The sequence below is a fragment of the Motacilla alba genome, chromosome 2 (genome assembly GCF_015832195.1).
Source record: "Motacilla alba alba isolate MOTALB_02 chromosome 2, Motacilla_alba_V1.0_pri, whole genome shotgun sequence".
NCBI lineage: Eukaryota > Metazoa > Chordata > Aves > Passeriformes > Motacillidae > Motacilla > Motacilla alba.
The window spans coordinates 42,852,937-42,869,632 of record NC_052017.1 but is presented as its reverse complement, the minus strand read 5'-3'; the positions used below and the strand labels follow the sequence as shown (position 1 = coordinate 42,869,632).

The window sequence follows — 16,696 nt, the reverse complement described above, 5'->3', positions numbered from 1 at the left end:
TTAAATTAACAGCAGATAGTTTAAAACCAGGTTGCTTTCTGTTTCAGAGTCTCTGTTTTGTTCAATAAGGAAAGAGCTGCACAGCCCAGAGCTGTCAGGCATTTGGAGGAAATGCTAAGCGACTTCCAGAATGACGAATCCAAACTTCACAATGTTTACCATTGGTGTCAGATTGCAGACTATTGCATTAGTTTCCTCTCAACTGAAAAGTTAATTTAAGAGCAAAAATGGATCGATAAAAAACAATGTCAGATATCAAATCAATACTGGGAATGTAGGAACAGACTGGAAATTGAAGGTGGCCTCAACAGTGCGAGCAAAATATTTGAGAATTGCTTCTTGTTATTACTTACCTGCTTAGAGCTGTATTCTGAACTCTGTTCTCATTATAAAAGCTGGATAAACAGTAAGACCTGTTTAGGGAATTTCCTTCAAATGATGCTTGTTACATCTTTAGCTTCAACTGTGGGAATTGCCCAGGATCCAGAACTGAATCTTAGTGGGTAAGTGAAGGCTGAGCTTTCTGTAAAATGGTCTTACTGGCTTTTTTAAGCCTATGAACTGGGAAATGTCTTCTCTCTCCTCTCTTCTTCCCTTCCCTTCGCTATACTATCATCAGTAGATTTAATAAGTGCAAAATTGGGGTTTTTTTTGTTTTCCTACTTTCTGTAAATTTTCTAATCTGTTCTATCCTTTGCTGTAGTATCCACATAAGCCAATAATGTTAGTGACTTGCACATAGAATATTTTATTGAGCTTTAGGTAGTTACTGAGAGTTGTTATCCATACATCTTAAAATGTTTTGCAAAGCAGGTGAACATTCACAATTACATTTTACAGTGAGCAAAGGGAACCTGAGATATTCTTTTCTCTCTTGAAGTTATGTTCCGTGCCACTTTGTTCCTTATTTATTATAAACTTCTTCCATAAAAATACCAGGTAAGTTTCTTTTTTCAGGCTTAAATAATCCTTTTCCTAAGAAGAAAAATTATGTACATAGTATATGGCTTCATATAGGTCAGGGCTTGTTTAAATATGCACATTGGAAAAAACATTCATGTTGGAAGATGCTAGAATTAAGGAGGTTCACCTTGGATGTTTAGGGGAAAGCTACTGCACCTCTCCACTGTACTTCAGTGTCAAAGGGAGGAATGCAAATCCTGTCTCCTATTTTTTCCTTTCTATTTGGTATATTACAGTTTATCTATGAAATACAGACAGCATGATTTCTCCGTAGAAATGCTTTGAGTAAGTGTGCAGATAACTGTATGTGAAACCATTTTGCCTGACAGCAACCTATCAAGATTAAGCAGTGCTTTTACTTTGCTTTCAGACCCAAATAGGAGCTTATTGCACTCCAGTGTTGTTACAGAGCACTGTCTTTGCTAGGAGAGAAGGGATTTTATTTCTTGAGCCGGACTGCTTCTCTTGAGTAGAGAAAAAACATTTACGGAGGATTTCCCCTGAACATGAGGGCCTGTTCTGCCCTTCTTCTAAGTTGGAAAATTTGTTTCACAAGACAAATAACTGAGCTGTAGGCTAGCTGGGAGAGCAAGCAGATGTGCTTCCTGCAGTTGGAACAGTTTTTTTGTCTTTTCCTATTCTTCACTCTGTCACCTGTCTCCATTTCAAAGTGATGAAGATACCTCTCCTCCCCAGTGCAGAAATAGTCTCATATTACTCCAAAGCCATATGTTTTGCCTTCCCTTTTTTTGATGTTTGACAAAATCTCCAAGTCTGGAATACTTCAGAGACAGCCAAATAATTGCTGTTAGACAGTGGTTTGAAACTCGATGAAATTTCTGGGGCTGAGCACAAAGTAAAAATAGTTTTTGGTGCTCCAACACTTTGCTGAAATATATCACATATGTACCTCACTGTAGACAAAGTATTGTAACACTTAGGCAGATTTTCATCGTAGTCAAAACACTGTAACACTTAAGCTTGTTTCGTTTCAAAATGTCATAATAGAGATTTTTAGATAATAGACCATTCTGGTTCCTTTTGGAATTGTATTTCTTTCTGTTACCCAGTATCACATGTTTTGTCTCCACACCTGAAAACAGCTCCCTGAAGGGAAATAGTCATTTTGTTAACCACATTAACAGTATATTACAGATAAAAATCTGTATGTACAAATGCCAATACACACTTGCATGTACAAATGTGCATGTACAAATGTACTCCTGCAGTAAAAGGTATGAATAACACTGTAAACATTAGAGGTGAGGGTCTGAAAGCTTGGCCTTATCACTGTGCCTGAAACCAGAGGAAGGAATTTCAAGTGGAAATGATTAAGAACCTGGGACTTGTTATAAGAATAAGGAGATGTATTTCAGTAACAAGGTAGGACTGTTGTGCTGTAAAATTGAATATTTGTAAATAAAACTATGAAAAAAAATTTAAAAGGTATTTTGATCTATTCTTAGGGATAAATTTCAAATGTATCATTAGTTAGCTGCATCTTTGTGAACACTTTACTGATTTCCTTAACTTTTTATTTTGCTCTCAGACTTAAAGGAGAAAGTGAGATGATTGCTGACTAGAATTTTTATAATCATGAGTTTAATACAAAACCCAGTGTAACTGTGATAACAGTTTTGTATTCGATACAGTGCATCAGGTTACTCTCTCCAGTATTTTCATTTGTATTAAGTTCCTTCCTTTTTATGTGCTCTCAAAAGATCCTCAATCTTGCTTATGTAACACCTCAAACTACAGGACTGGAAGATGACAACAAATTAATCTGGATGTCTCCCTCAGTGCCATGTCCACATGGATATCTTCAAAGACTGATGTTTGCCCTGGGCCTTTTTCTATTAACTATTCTCTGCATTGTTAACAGTTTTCATTTTTTCCCCTCTCCGTGCACCATTATCTGTAATGATTAAGTCAACTGTGGAGATTGAGCAGTGCAGGTTTTGTTAATTATTCAATCTGTACATAAAATTTTCCTGCAGAGAATGACTGCTATTTTTTTCCACAGGTACAATGGGAATGTATCAACCCCAAGTACAAAGCAAAGAAGAAGAACTACAAGAACTCAGGCATTGTCATCCTTAACCAGTGCAAGGTAAATATATGTTTTCTTTTTTGACTGTTTCTTTACTAAGCTCTCAGTGATGCATTTTAATGGTGTTGGAACAAAATGGAACTGCCTGTAGAACAGCAAAGGAGACTATTCCCTACAAAAAGTAAAGGCAAGGACTTGAATCTCAAAATCAAGTTGACTGTCCTCAACTCTCGTTTCATTTCTCTTGCCCTATCCCTGCTCTTGTACAATGGAAAAGACAATATTAAACTCTAACACCTAAATACTCTCCAACTTTGTGTGTATCCTTTGTAATACTTCCATTATATCTACAACATTGCTCTTCTTTCTCCTAAACAAACAGCAAAATTTTCTCTGACTTCCCACTGAGATGATGGTTCTACTTTTTTGTTTTCCTTTCTGTCAGTTTAGATTTTTTTTCTGTTTATAGTTTTGTTTCTGTCTAAAGCTGTATTTAATGATTCTTCCTTTACCTTATTTTCAGTTGGTCCCTCTCCTTCCAATTTTATTTTTTTTCAGGCAGTTCTCCTATGTTTTATCAGTACACAGCTAAGTTGAATGTCTTGCTTTCTTGTCTGCAGATACACAAGATGCATTCTTTCTTAGATTATATCATGGGAGGCTGCCAAATACAGTTTACAGTAAGTGTCTTACTTCTCTAACTTGTTTTGAAGAAAAGGAATCCCCTTAGATACCAATTCATTACTTTCAGAGAAATGATTCTTACATGCCATTCCTTGGTAAATTATTAAGTTCTTCTTGAAAAATGTATTAAGGGCCACCCTTCCTTTCCGGAATGAGTCCTCTGGTAAAGGAAGTTTTTTCCCCTGAAATTGTGCCATACTGAAAGTCACACACACAGAGATATCCAGCCAGGGACTTTTCTCTGTCAGCCTGGAGTAAATGCTGGTGTTTCATATCTCAGCCATAGCCACCAAGTAAGATAGCACTTCAGGGGGACACAGTTCTAATTTACAGTGTACTCAGAAGCTGTTCATTTCAGGGAACAGGGTGTAAAAGGATTTGCAGGGGTCTTCATAAATAGAAATACATTTTTTTGTATTTCCAGTTAATAAATTTAGAAACATTTAATGATGTGTGGGTTTGATCTTTTTTTGTATCATGTATCTAAAAATTAATATATTTAATATAATGTAATATGACATATCAGATTTCCCCATAGCATAGGAATATGGATTGTGGCTCAGTTCCAATCTGGTTTATGTGATTTCTAATTTATGCCAGCTAAAGGGCTAAAATCTAAGGCACAAAGGTAAGATTCTTCTTCTGGAGATCTTTTCTTTTCCTGTAGCATCCTGCCTTATTTCTGCTCCCACATATAAAGTAGCAGACACTGGATGCTACTGAAATGTTCCATTTCACATTTTCCAGACAAGCCTTCATTTTCCAAAAAGATTTGACAAAAAAAGAATTATATTTTTAATTGTACCAGAAAGTTCTAGCAGCAGCTATAGACAGTAGTGGATCATCTTCTTGTGTACAGATCAGCTTTTTAAAGTGTTAAACATGGACTTCGCCCATGATCATCACAAACTCATTGGATACCATCCAGAACTGAGGACTCAGTTTTGGTTTTGAAGAAAATACCTTCTGTAGTGGACAAAGATCTTTATAATTGTCTTCTCTCATGTGTAATTCTCTGCCTTACCTGGCTACTTCTTCTTTTATTCCCACGTACCAACAATGCACATTTCTTCTTCAAGTCTGAAACTTGCCAGTCACTGGAAACCCCTTTAATTAATATTTTCTGACATTTCCTCCCCAAAATATGACTGGAAGAACTCAATTATCAAATGCATTCAACGTCCTTATCAGAAAGACATTAATGTCTCCATGTTATATGTGAAAGCCTTTTCTAATAAGGGCATGTGGTTAGACAGATGCAAAGATCAGTTTATATGCATTTCCCACAACTCCAGCTCAAGAACAGGAGCACTGCTACCATTAGAAAGTATCCAGGGATTTACATATTAAGTTACAGCTTTTAAAACTCTGACTCTTCATAACTGTTTTCCAATGGAAGAGCAAGTTCTTAGTGCAAGGAAGAGTTATGGCAATTTGCTTGCCTTTTATTTGCTTTTTACAGGTTTCCTATTAGTAGGCTGTGAAACGCAAGTTTGAAAGTGATAGGGCAAATGACTTAAAGTGGATAGTGGCTTCTACTGTTTTACTGCATTTCATTTTACTAAAATGAAACAAACAATTGGTTAGAGAAAGCTTAAGTAAGCTCATCTTAAAGGAAATGGAAGATTCATTATACTGTCAACCACAGAGATCCCTGAATTACTGTTGTCCTTACTGGTAAATCCATGGTATTGTGTAAGCTCATCACTATCAAATTTCAACCTGTAGAGACCCAGGGTAAGCCACTGTGACATCTCTGTACCTATAGCTGCTGTCTGCATGCATAACCCAGTGGTTCTACCTCAACTTCGTCACAAACTTGCTCTCCACACATTTTCCTCCACTCTTCTTCCAGCAGTCCTCAGGACAGACTGGTTGTAAGATGTGTTGTTGTTTTCCAAAATGAATTCTCCAGTGGTCACTGAAACGAAAGGGTGCAGCCTGTTGAGGAGTTATTCCATTCTCCCTTGCTTTCTGCAGGCATCATATAATCTCATCTTCACATAGTCCTAATCTGATTAATTCAGACCTCTGGAACAGAGGAGGCCTATTCCTTGGACTTTCCCAGATTTCCGTTTTTTCTAACTGTATTAGATTTGGGATTGTTTGAAACCCACCTGATTGTTGTTGTCACTGTCCTAATATTAATGACGTTTCTGTTGAGCTCATGCTGTGTACAGGCAGTATGACACAACTGTGATTTGAAAGGGCACTTGCTGAGGGAGGGAAACTGGGATGCTAGGCACACATTTGATAACAAAAAGCTGTAGTGTGATGTACCTGCTAATTTAAGGCACTAATGGAAGCCTTGGTAACTTCACGCTGTGCATTCTTTGGATACTTTGTATCTCGATTGTAGAAACACAGTTTGTAGTTAGAAAGAAGGTCTCTGAAAAATAAAAGTAAACTTTTTCCTTCGCTTTACAACCAGTTATTAAGAAGCTTTCATCTTTAGAGATCAATAGTGCTGATTCCAGCCCTCTATTTTTATGCCCAGCTTATTGCCAAACACTGTATCTCTTATCAGACAGTGTACCCTGCTGCAGAAGAAATGTTCAGAGGTTGGCAGTGCAAATGGGTCTGTAGTCAGAAGACATTTTCATCACTTCAGGAAATACAGCAGAAAGCATGTGTAACATGCATAAAAGGAACTGTAATAGAAAGATATATTGGACAGATACTCTCTCAGGCAGGTCACGGTGTTGGGCAGCCTGATTTGTTGCTGACAGATCTAGCAGGAGGTCCCAGCTATGTAGGATGTTTTGAGTGTAGTGAAAATCACCCTTTTACAAGTCTGAGGATAAAAAAGAAGCTGGTACTGAGTGTAGTTATTTCTCTGTTATGCTCTTATTTAGCTGAGGGAAGATGACTGCTGCACTAAAACTGATACATTTAAAGATACACTGATAAAATCAAATGCACGCACGATAAGAAAGATTCCTACTTTACTGCCCCAAATATAAGCTCAGTTGCGATATTAACATAACTTTTGTCATATATTAACTTATTTTTACAAATCCTTATCCAATGTACTTGCACAAGACCTTGGTCCTGTTGGGTAATGCTAAAGGAGCAGAGCTCTGCATTGTTATTTTGGAATCGTGGCAATTTACAGCGGTCATCTTTCATATAAGTTCTCCCTGTGGGAGTCAAGCAGAGATCTGGATCACATTCAAGCAGGCTGCATCCAAGTACAAATATTCATAAATTCTTCATCATAGGAAATTAGGATATTTTTCTACTTATCAGCAGACCTCTACTGCACGGACCATTTCCAAAAGGAAGCTTGTTCCAGGAAGTTTTTTGGTTTTTTGCTTTCCCAAACACTAGCCACAGGCTTTTCTCCAAGCTTATGAAACCCACTCCTTATTCCTACTCCGTATCCTTAATTTAATTTCCGAAGCAGTTAGCCATAAAGGGAGACTTGTCCAGATCTCTTTGAGGTGTCACTAAAGTCTTGTTAATGTGTTTTAGTGTTTTGGGATTGTCAGTAAAAACACCTACTTTAAACAATTTTACAGGAATCCTCTTTGTTTCCCTATCATACAGTGGCATTTTTGTGCTTTCTGTAATCAAATTTAGGTTGAATTATTATCAGAGAAAATATACTTATTTGTAAGAAAATATGCATACCTTGAATAAGATTTTTTACCAAAAAATTTCCCAAAACTCAGTTAGTTCATACAAGCATCCATGGATTTCTCTTGGGTTTCACAAACCACTAGTGTTGTTTTTCTTCCTCAGTTAAATATGTGTAGTGTTCCTCAGTTACGTGCCCTCAAAAGTGAAGTCATGAGAGGCTCTCCATTGATTTATTCAAGTTAAATCCAGATACCATTTTTGGAAAAAGATCTATGTGGAAAACAAACTCAGTGCTTCAGTGCCTGAACAGTGAGTAGGAAGCAGAGGTGAAAGATTACTCTTACTTGCAAGCCAAAAATCTCTTCTCTCTCCTGACTGGATGTGGTGAGGTGCCCGGGGTTCATAGACGATCAAGGCAAAGAAGGGATTTCCAAGCCTACTAGAGGTTAGTTTCTTCAGCTAAAAGATAGAGGTGAAAAATCAGAACCAGTGGAGGAAAGCTATGTTGGGTTGACCTAGTGTGATGTTTCCCTTTAAGTTTTTAGCAACAAAAATAAGTTTCAGAAGGGCTGTGTAATTTTTTTAAGGAGGCATAAAAATGTCATGTTTCATTTTCATTTTGAAGCTGCATAAAGTAGTGTTCCCTGTGCCAAGCAGAGGCTGCAGCTGGGGAAGCTGAACATTTGCAAAAGCAAGCTGTGCCTTCAGAGTTCTTTTTGCAGCCTTTAGCAAGACCCTTTTCTACCTTTCAGCTACACTGATAAACTAAAATCTGAACTTGCTTGCACTTGCTGCAATATTATTGAATATTCAGGTGTAATGGGGTTTTTAGAGAAATAGGTTATTGGACACACGTACATTTTATGAATGGCTTTGCTCCCTCTGTAAGACCCTTGGGATTCTTGATGCTCCTCTTAGGAATTCCTATAAAGCAGGATCACAAATTCAGCAGAGGTCTTTCCGATCCATAACAAAGGAAGATGCATGCCAGAGCCTACTTCCAGTGAGACATATAAAGAGCATTTTAAAAGGGAGAAATTAATTTTGAGGTGATTCATTAATACTTGCTTTTGCATTGACTACTGCCCACAGTCTTCTCTAAGGTTTTTCAAAAACAATGACAACAAATCTTTGCAGGATTCAAGCTTTATTTTTTACCCTGCAGCTCATGTTTAAGCTTGCTATCAACTGTGAAATTGGGAGGGTTAATTTTTAATGCTCAGATGTTTTGAAGAGAAAAAATGCCAGACAAGCAATATCTACTACTACAGCCACAGTAACGATTAAAATAGCTAAGAAATGTCCCTAATTGGAATTCTAATTTATAGTTTTAGTAAGACTTGTAACTCTCTACAGACATTTTTGCTGCAAAGCTTTTATGTCCTGAATGTCACCTGAGCTGGAATGATTTAATTAAGTATGAGAACCTAGAGATAGTTAATTTGATTCATTTTTATTAGAACATAATTTTCCCCATAGAATAACAATGCAGGTAATTTTTTACCTAATTATACCATTTTCATTTTATTATCTCTTATTTTATAAACTGTCATTTGTTTCTACATACATTTACCAGTACAATCCTAATTCCAGCTTGATTAAGTACACCGTAAAATGACCTTTGCTGTGAGGCCGCTGTCTCTTTGCTGCAGCAGATTATTTCTGGTAAAGATATATAGTTGATGTAGGTATGTTTGTGCTCAGAAGAGCTCTGCAGCACATTGACTTCTCCTCTTTTCCAGGTAGCTATAGATTTCACTGCGTCGAACGGCGACCCCAGGAACAGCTGCTCGCTGCACTACATCCACCCCTACCAGCCCAACGAGTACCTGAAAGCTTTGGTGGCTGTTGGGGAGATTTGCCAAGACTATGACAGGTAAATAACCCCATTTGATTACAGAGTTGTCTTTAGAAAGTGTTTTCACAGTGTGAAATTAATGACTGCCTGTGGCTGGCTGCAGAGGCTCCATGTTTAGGCACTTATGAAGAATGACAGAAAGATTTGTCTACCTTCACCTGCTTTTGAGAGTGCCTCTGGGTTTAGATTAGTTTCATGATAAAGAAAGTCACAGTTCTTGGCTGTTTGGCTGATTTGTGTGTTAAGTTTCAGGTTTGTATTCGCATGTTAAAATTACATGTTAGGGTGGATTGTTCATGTGTTCAAGATTTACGGCTTGGAGCCAGTTTTGCAGATGCTGGCAGCATCCTTTCTGATACACTTGGGAGTCTGTGCCCTATTCTACTGAAAAGTGTTCCTGAGATATTGACTTTGAAACTGAATTTGTAGTTGCCTAAACTGCTTATTGATAATATCTATTTTTAGAGGTAAACTCATGGTCTTTTTCAGTGCTCTCCTGGCCTGTTGAACATTGCACCCTCTTCTAAAATTAAAGTTGAAAGGTAGTGTGTGTACACAACATGCCTTCAAATAAATAAACAAATTTAAGGAATTGGACCAAATATACTTTGATTACATTATGTACTTCTGTTGCTTTCCAATAGGCTGCCTGCTTCTATCAAATTAATTGCCCATTATTAATTTAATTACCAAGTGCATTTCCTTTAAATGTTCTTTATCTGGTGGTAAGACACAGTATCTTACCCAGCTGTTCTTTCTAATATTTGCACATAGGATAGATATCCACCCACCACTTTGCCATACGTAAATACCAGATCTCAAGAAAACAATGGTATTTCCAGTCCAATTTGAGTTAAACTTTCTGTATAAATTGTGGAATGACTTCAGACTATGGTTTGCATGTTACTTGTTGCATATACTAACTAGCCTGCTCACAGGCACTTACATTTGCATGATAATGAAATGTCTTCTCAAAGAATTACAAAAATACTGTTCTCATAGGAGTTCTGTAAGAATTTGATGGTCAGATTTAGTAAATTAATATTTTATTGTAAGTGAGCTGAGAATTCCCCAGTGATTATGCAGTAATTTAATATACTAGCAATAATTCAGAACAATAAACTTCAAAAAGTAGGGAAAGGAGTAAAATGGGCTGATTTATGCACATAGAATTTTTGATTTTATCACTTAAGTTGTGGGTTTTTTTTAGAAAAGTAAATAGTTAAGTGGCACAGACCCATCTATATGGAAATATTAACTCCAAATCAGGATTTTTGTCTCAATAAGTATATTTCAATCAATACCAAAAAAACAGCCTGTTATTTTTAAATGAAATAATCAGCATCATTCTGTTCTATTGTGCTGCAGAAAATGCCTATTGATGCTAATCAGCACAACTGAGGGTCTGTGAGCTATGATCTAGGGCTGAACAAAAGCCAGTTGTTTTCCCATGAAGGTGTCACCTTTTGGGCACGAGTTTGACCTGTACATGTTCGCAAGCTGTGGCACTATGAATATATTCCCATGGACAAGTTGATTCAACATGGTCAGTGATTTCTGATCAAAATGTCAAGTACTTGCACATTTTGAATCCAGTAAATTGGAAAAGAGAATTTAAAATTTTTGAAAAGAAGGAAATAAATTAGGAGGAGCAAGCCTTCACACAAAATGTTCTACAGGTTCTGTATAGACCTTATTTGTGTTGAGTTGCAGCCTTTGTATATCTGAGCAAATATAACCTACAAAGGAAACCTTCTGTATATACACTTTAAAAAAAATACAAACTCAGTAAAAATCTGAAATGTGGCACAGATCCATAACTGCTCCAGTGAGTCCAGTTGTGCTTCAGTTAATGGAGCAGGACATCTGTTTCCAGCTTAAGACAAGCCAGACATGAAAAGAAACAGACTTGCTAAACCTGAGGGCTGTTTAGAGCCAGAGTGTCATCATTTGCCTGGGGGCATATATTTACTAAGCTTAGAATATGAGATCACACAATAGTAGTGCTTTTATGTGAAGTTCTATAGTTTGTACCCATCAATTATCTCAAATAGGCAGAACTGGCTGATTTCGATCCAAACCAAGAAAAATAGAGTGATTTTACCTTGGTCTCAGGATTAATGTATTTGCATCACATGAAAGAATAGATGAGTAAAGTAAAAGCTGTTGTTTGCAATACTTTTTGCATTCTGATAGCAGAGCTGTAGAATTCTAAGTACTTTTGCTACTTATATAAGCAGACTTTTTTTTTTAATTGTAAAAATAAAACCCCATATGTTTATTAATTAAAATACTTCCTTCATTAGAAACATTCAAATTTATTTGTTAGTTGGGAGGAATTGGATTGGCAAGTAATACATGGAGAGACTACACTCAAAATGCAAACTTTTCTTTTATAAACTCTAGCTACTTTGATCAATCAAACCAAATATTCTCATAAACTAGGTTTCTGTTCATATCAGCCTAACATAATACATCTGTAAGCAATTAATGCTCCAAATTAAGTGTTGCCTCACATCTCTAGGTACAATGGAATAAACCCTGCTCATCCAAGAGCACTTTTATCCATATGGTTCAGAGATTCCTGAAGCAGTTAAATGAGTAGAGCTGTTTTGCATAGTTAAGCGTGAAAGAATAAGATTTGTTCTTTTATCAGCAATATTCAGAGAATGAGAGAGACACTGATTATTGTCCTGATTGTAGAATTGCTGCAGTCCTGTAGGAATAGGCCAATCTGATAATGATAAGGAAAATGGAAGAACTGTTCACCTGCACAAAATACTTAATACTTTATCTATATAGTAGCATTGTTTCAGGCTATAACAACGTTTTTCATAAGAGTGAAGATAGAGTGTGCAGGTGATATAACCAGTGGCTAAGCAACAGCAGCAGAGGATCATAAAGGAAGGAGAAGTACTCATTGGTTTTAAGGAATTAGGTTCTAAAATGCAGCTAGAAATACTGGAAAGGGGAAAACACACTAAAAACTTGAAAATAAGCAGACAGCTTCATGGAGAAGAGTTTATTTTAATACAAATGACTCATGAATGTTTAAAACCAACCTCACAAAGTAATAAGTGAGAAATACATATTTCTGTTTAAATATTTTCAGAAGCTCTTTCATATTAAAAGTTACATCACTGGTATAATTTTACCTTGAAATTGTGCAAGTCCAGTCCACCTTTTTTAGCATAGTGAAACAGGGGAAAATGATGAAAAATCATTGGGCACTGAAGTGCTTAATATTAAAAGACCTGCTTATGTATCATTTCATGTTTATTGTTTTACCTCAGTAATTTCTGTATTGAGTTCTCTGTATCAGAAGTCAAATAAAATGGTTTCTGATGACCAGCAATACCAGCCTAGCCAGGATCCTGAAAAATCAGTTAATCACGACTATATATACACATATTCCCTCTACATGTTCTGCACAATGAGTTAGCAAGTTTACTTAAGGCAGATGGGGTTAAAACCAAGTCTTTGTGCTGGCTATGGGCTTCTAACCTTCAACAACTCTGGCTGAACAATGGTTTTGGCCATCCCTTTGTTTTGGAGCCTGGTGGAGACCCCTTCAAGAGAATGCTGTTTTCAAAGGGTAGGTGGCAGGTGTCTTTGCTGGTTGAATACCCAAATAGGAGCAAAGGCAAACTAATTCAACAACTGAAATAAAGTATCTGTGCCTAAAATCTTATAAAAGCCATGAAGCTCTCTTAAGTTATATAATAATTTTGAATGTGTCTTGTTCTGCATGGCGGCTTTTCCCCAAAGCTCTTCAATTTGTATCATAAAACTGCATCCTGCTTGGCATGGAACAACATCTATTTGGCAGCCAGAGAAGCCTATGGCTAAACTGGGGAATCACGGAACATTTGCTTTCCCCTTTTGTCCCAGCATAATGTCTGGCCATGTCCTGACTGCAACTCAGGACCTGAACTACCTCTTTGTATATAAAACTAGAGGTCTACTCGTGTGTATATTAATATATAGGTATGCATATAACACAGAGCTATCAAATATACTTATGTATGTACAATATTTAGTGTTAATACAGAGCCATTCAGTTTAAAAAAATGATTTTTTGTGCTGTTTATATCTTCCCTCTGTGCAGAGCAAAGCCATAAGCCACAATAACAACAGTGCTCACAGTTTATTAAAATGGCTGGTGCTTTGATCTTAATGATTTGTTTCACCAGTGCTGGAATGCAAGCAAGCAGCCATGAGTGTAGCTCATCTTTCATTCTCAATTGATTGCTGTTTCTATCAAAGGAAAAATGGGCTGGAATTGGACTGTAAATAGCTTGTTTGCAAGGATAAATGTTTTCCTTGTACACAATGCTAAAGGCTGAAATACTTCCTAAATGATCTTCCATTATTGCAGGTTTTAATGATATTATTGTGGGTGAAGCCCATGGCAGGTCTTGCAAATCTGCTCCTCACTTTGAAATCTGATTTCTGCAGTTAGTAGTTTTTCTTTTGCTTGTGCTTATTAAGAATCTCATTAAATTACATTAAATATTTATCTTTGCATTAAAACTTCTGTTCTGAATCAGCAAGACACTAGAGCTTATTATCTAATCCCATTGAATTCAGTCTGACTCAAGCAAATCCTGAGGTATTATGCAAAGTATAGATGGCACTAAAATGGAATTAAGAGTTTTACTGAATTTGAACTTTATTATTAATTGTTTGCCCCACACACAAATATCCACTGCCTCCCATTTACCTGGTTGATTTTTTTTTATTTTTTTCCTACACCTAGTTTTATGTTTGTGCATACATTCAGATTCTTCATTGGATTAATAAAAAGCATTCACAAACAAGTAGGAGAATCAGTTTTTGTGTGGTCAAATCAATACTCATTCATTGAAATAGATTAAATGTACTTTATCAAATGCTTTTACTGCATTATCAAGTGCAAAAGCATTTACTGCATTGGATATTTGTGGAACTTCCTATGGGCCATCCCCATTCTTATTTAGGCACTCAATGCATGAGTCCATGTAGTTTTGTAAAATCCTGTCAAATTTGTCTTCATTTTATTGCAATTCTATTTCAAAATAGTCTTAGTTCTTAATTATTTTAAATCTCTCTGTTAATTCATTCACTCTTAAAGATACTGCAGATTTTTCTGCAATTTCAAGAGCCCTTGAAACACGTGGAAGATAAATTCTGTTTCCTGACACTAATGTTTTCTTTCATTTAGGCAAATAGTCTCCTTAACTCTAAATCCTCAAGTAACTCCTTGAAAGTGACAGTCACACTGAGATCCTATGTTAACAAATAAACTGCTTGTGTAAAACATACTTGACTAGCAACCTCCCCAGAGGCCACTAATAAGCAAAGAGTACATTATTCCTGCAAAGGGCAGGAATTATTTATGTGTAGAGCTCTACAAAATACTTAAGAATGAAAATTTAGAAATCAGGCTGCATTCCACAAAGGACGTGAAACTCCAGAAGTCAGTCTGAGTTGCATCATCACCTTCTGCAAACAATGAATTGCAGCAGTTGCTGATTAAATGCAAAAATTGCTCTTTATGGTATCTTTTACTTATTTTAGGCCTGAGCAAGGATGTTCACTATGATTGAAAACTGTTTATAAGCCCTTCCTTCTCTGTAAACTACACTTCAAATTTTAGGAGGAAAGAAAATGAAAGGAGATGTTAAAAGGATAGGATTCCCAAGCCAGTAGGTTGCTTTTGGTGTAGATCTAAGAAGTGAAAAAAAAATATAAGCCTGAGTTCCAACTGTCCCAGAAATATTTTTCCTGAGGTACCAGCAGAGGGCAGTTAGGGAGGAGAAAGAGAGCAAGGGATTTGTAACACAGTACATGTTATAGAAATCATAGATAAATCAGTGCAATTAGTCCCAAATACAAATATCAGTCCATACTTAAACGCTGTGGTTTCACTTAAGGCTTTAAGTGGAGAGACATCCCACAGTTTACACCTTTCTTTAGTAATCAGAATCTTATCCCCAAGAATCACCTAACAGGTCACTTCATCCTGAAGCTCTGTCTGGATTTGTGGATGGAGACTCAGAAAGCTACCTTGACTGGAAGGATCTGCCTTAAATATCTTGAGGTAATTTTGCCAGATACAAAGAGAAAAACAGCAACTTGCTTTGATTGTGACAGTATTACAATAGTAGTTCATTAAAACAGAGGCAAAAGAATGATGCCTAGAATTACTGGCACTATATCTTACATTAAATATTTCATTAACTTCCTACGTAGAGCTATACATGTTAAAATTTTATCTACTCATGCAGATCAATAAATAAAAATATGCTTAATTATTAAACATCTCTCTTTATCACTTTAATTACAGAAACAACCTTTCTGGAGGCTGTTTAGCAAAAAAGCTGATTAGCATATCGAAACAAGTTTAAAATTCTTCCGGGAAAAGACATGAATCTTTTTATGTAGTGCTTTAATAGGACCAAATTTGCATAGACATACAACAAAAGAAGAATTGAGAAACAGTAACCTATGCAGAAAAACTTGTAGCTTATGTTTGTCAACAAGCTCAGGTGTGGGTAAACACATTCTGAAATGTTTGGATAACTCAGGTCTAGAACTGCACTGGCAAAAAGGAATCACTAATAGTTTCCATTTTCAAACTGCGGTGAAAATCCTTGGATTTGACAGCTGAGGACCTAGACTGGCACAATTACATAATGAATACAAACATATATTCAGTATTTGACCTTGCAGAACCTGTCATTTGTAGACGTCTGCCACATTAGGGTTCCCACATCACCAAGGAGTTTCCACAATCACTACTTTTTATCCCAAGAATCGGTACTGGAGAATTAGTCTCATATACCAACTGTGTTGGGAAGATGACTTCATAATGGCTTCTTCATGTATGGCCAATGTACATACATGCAGATGTGTGGGGTGTGTGCATTTATTTAAATACACGTCCACACATTTATACACATCCATGCAGGCCCTTATCTGGGCAGATCCTGACAATTCTTGCATCTTTGCCTTTTCCATTGCCAAGTTTTCATCTTTGTGTCTTCTTTGTGCCTTTTCTTCCAGGAACTCAGTTCCTATGCCAGTGCACCAGTCACAAGCAGTCCCTTCCAAGTTTCTTTTGTTACGAAACTGCTTAGCTGCAGCTTCCTCCAAATGCTTTTCAGACCTCTGCTGCATTCTGTCAGCTGGTAGAAACCTGAGAATCTGAACTTTCTACATGGCTTTTCTGTGCAGTCTGTACTGTTTCTCAACTCAGCTTGAAATCTCCTCTGAAGAGCATTAGTCAGTGCAGTACTTGACACTTTTCTGCAACTGTGCAAACTGGTACTGTAGGGATTTCTCTATCAAAAGTCCTTTCTGAAGAAAACTACATGACATGTAAAGCCCTGCAAACATTACATTCCACCCACTGCTGTAGAAACTCGACATCTGTATAAACAATAAGTAAATATGCATAAGGAAAGGAGCAATTTCTCTTGTCATTTTCACTGATGCCATTTGATATTGATTTAGTGCACCTTTAGTCAATGCATCCTTTCCACAATTTTGGAAGCATGACTTTCCTCCTTGCATTG

At 36.7% G+C, this 16,696-nt stretch overlaps 1 protein-coding gene across 3 annotated transcripts in view; it reads left to right on the top strand.

Annotated features, from left to right (window-relative positions):
• CPNE4 (copine 4) overlaps nucleotides 1-16,696 on the top strand; it is a 229,561-nt gene that overhangs the window by 180,765 nt on the left and 32,100 nt on the right. For all 3 annotated transcript variants that reach the window (XM_038127999.1, XM_038128000.1, XM_038128001.1), the window contains 3 exons: nucleotides 2,987-3,073; nucleotides 3,634-3,693; nucleotides 9,022-9,155. In XM_038127999.1, the coding sequence (XP_037983927.1) occupies nucleotides 2,987-3,073; nucleotides 3,634-3,693; nucleotides 9,022-9,155 (281 nt within the window). The remainder of the gene's footprint in view (nucleotides 1-2,986; nucleotides 3,074-3,633; nucleotides 3,694-9,021; nucleotides 9,156-16,696) is intronic.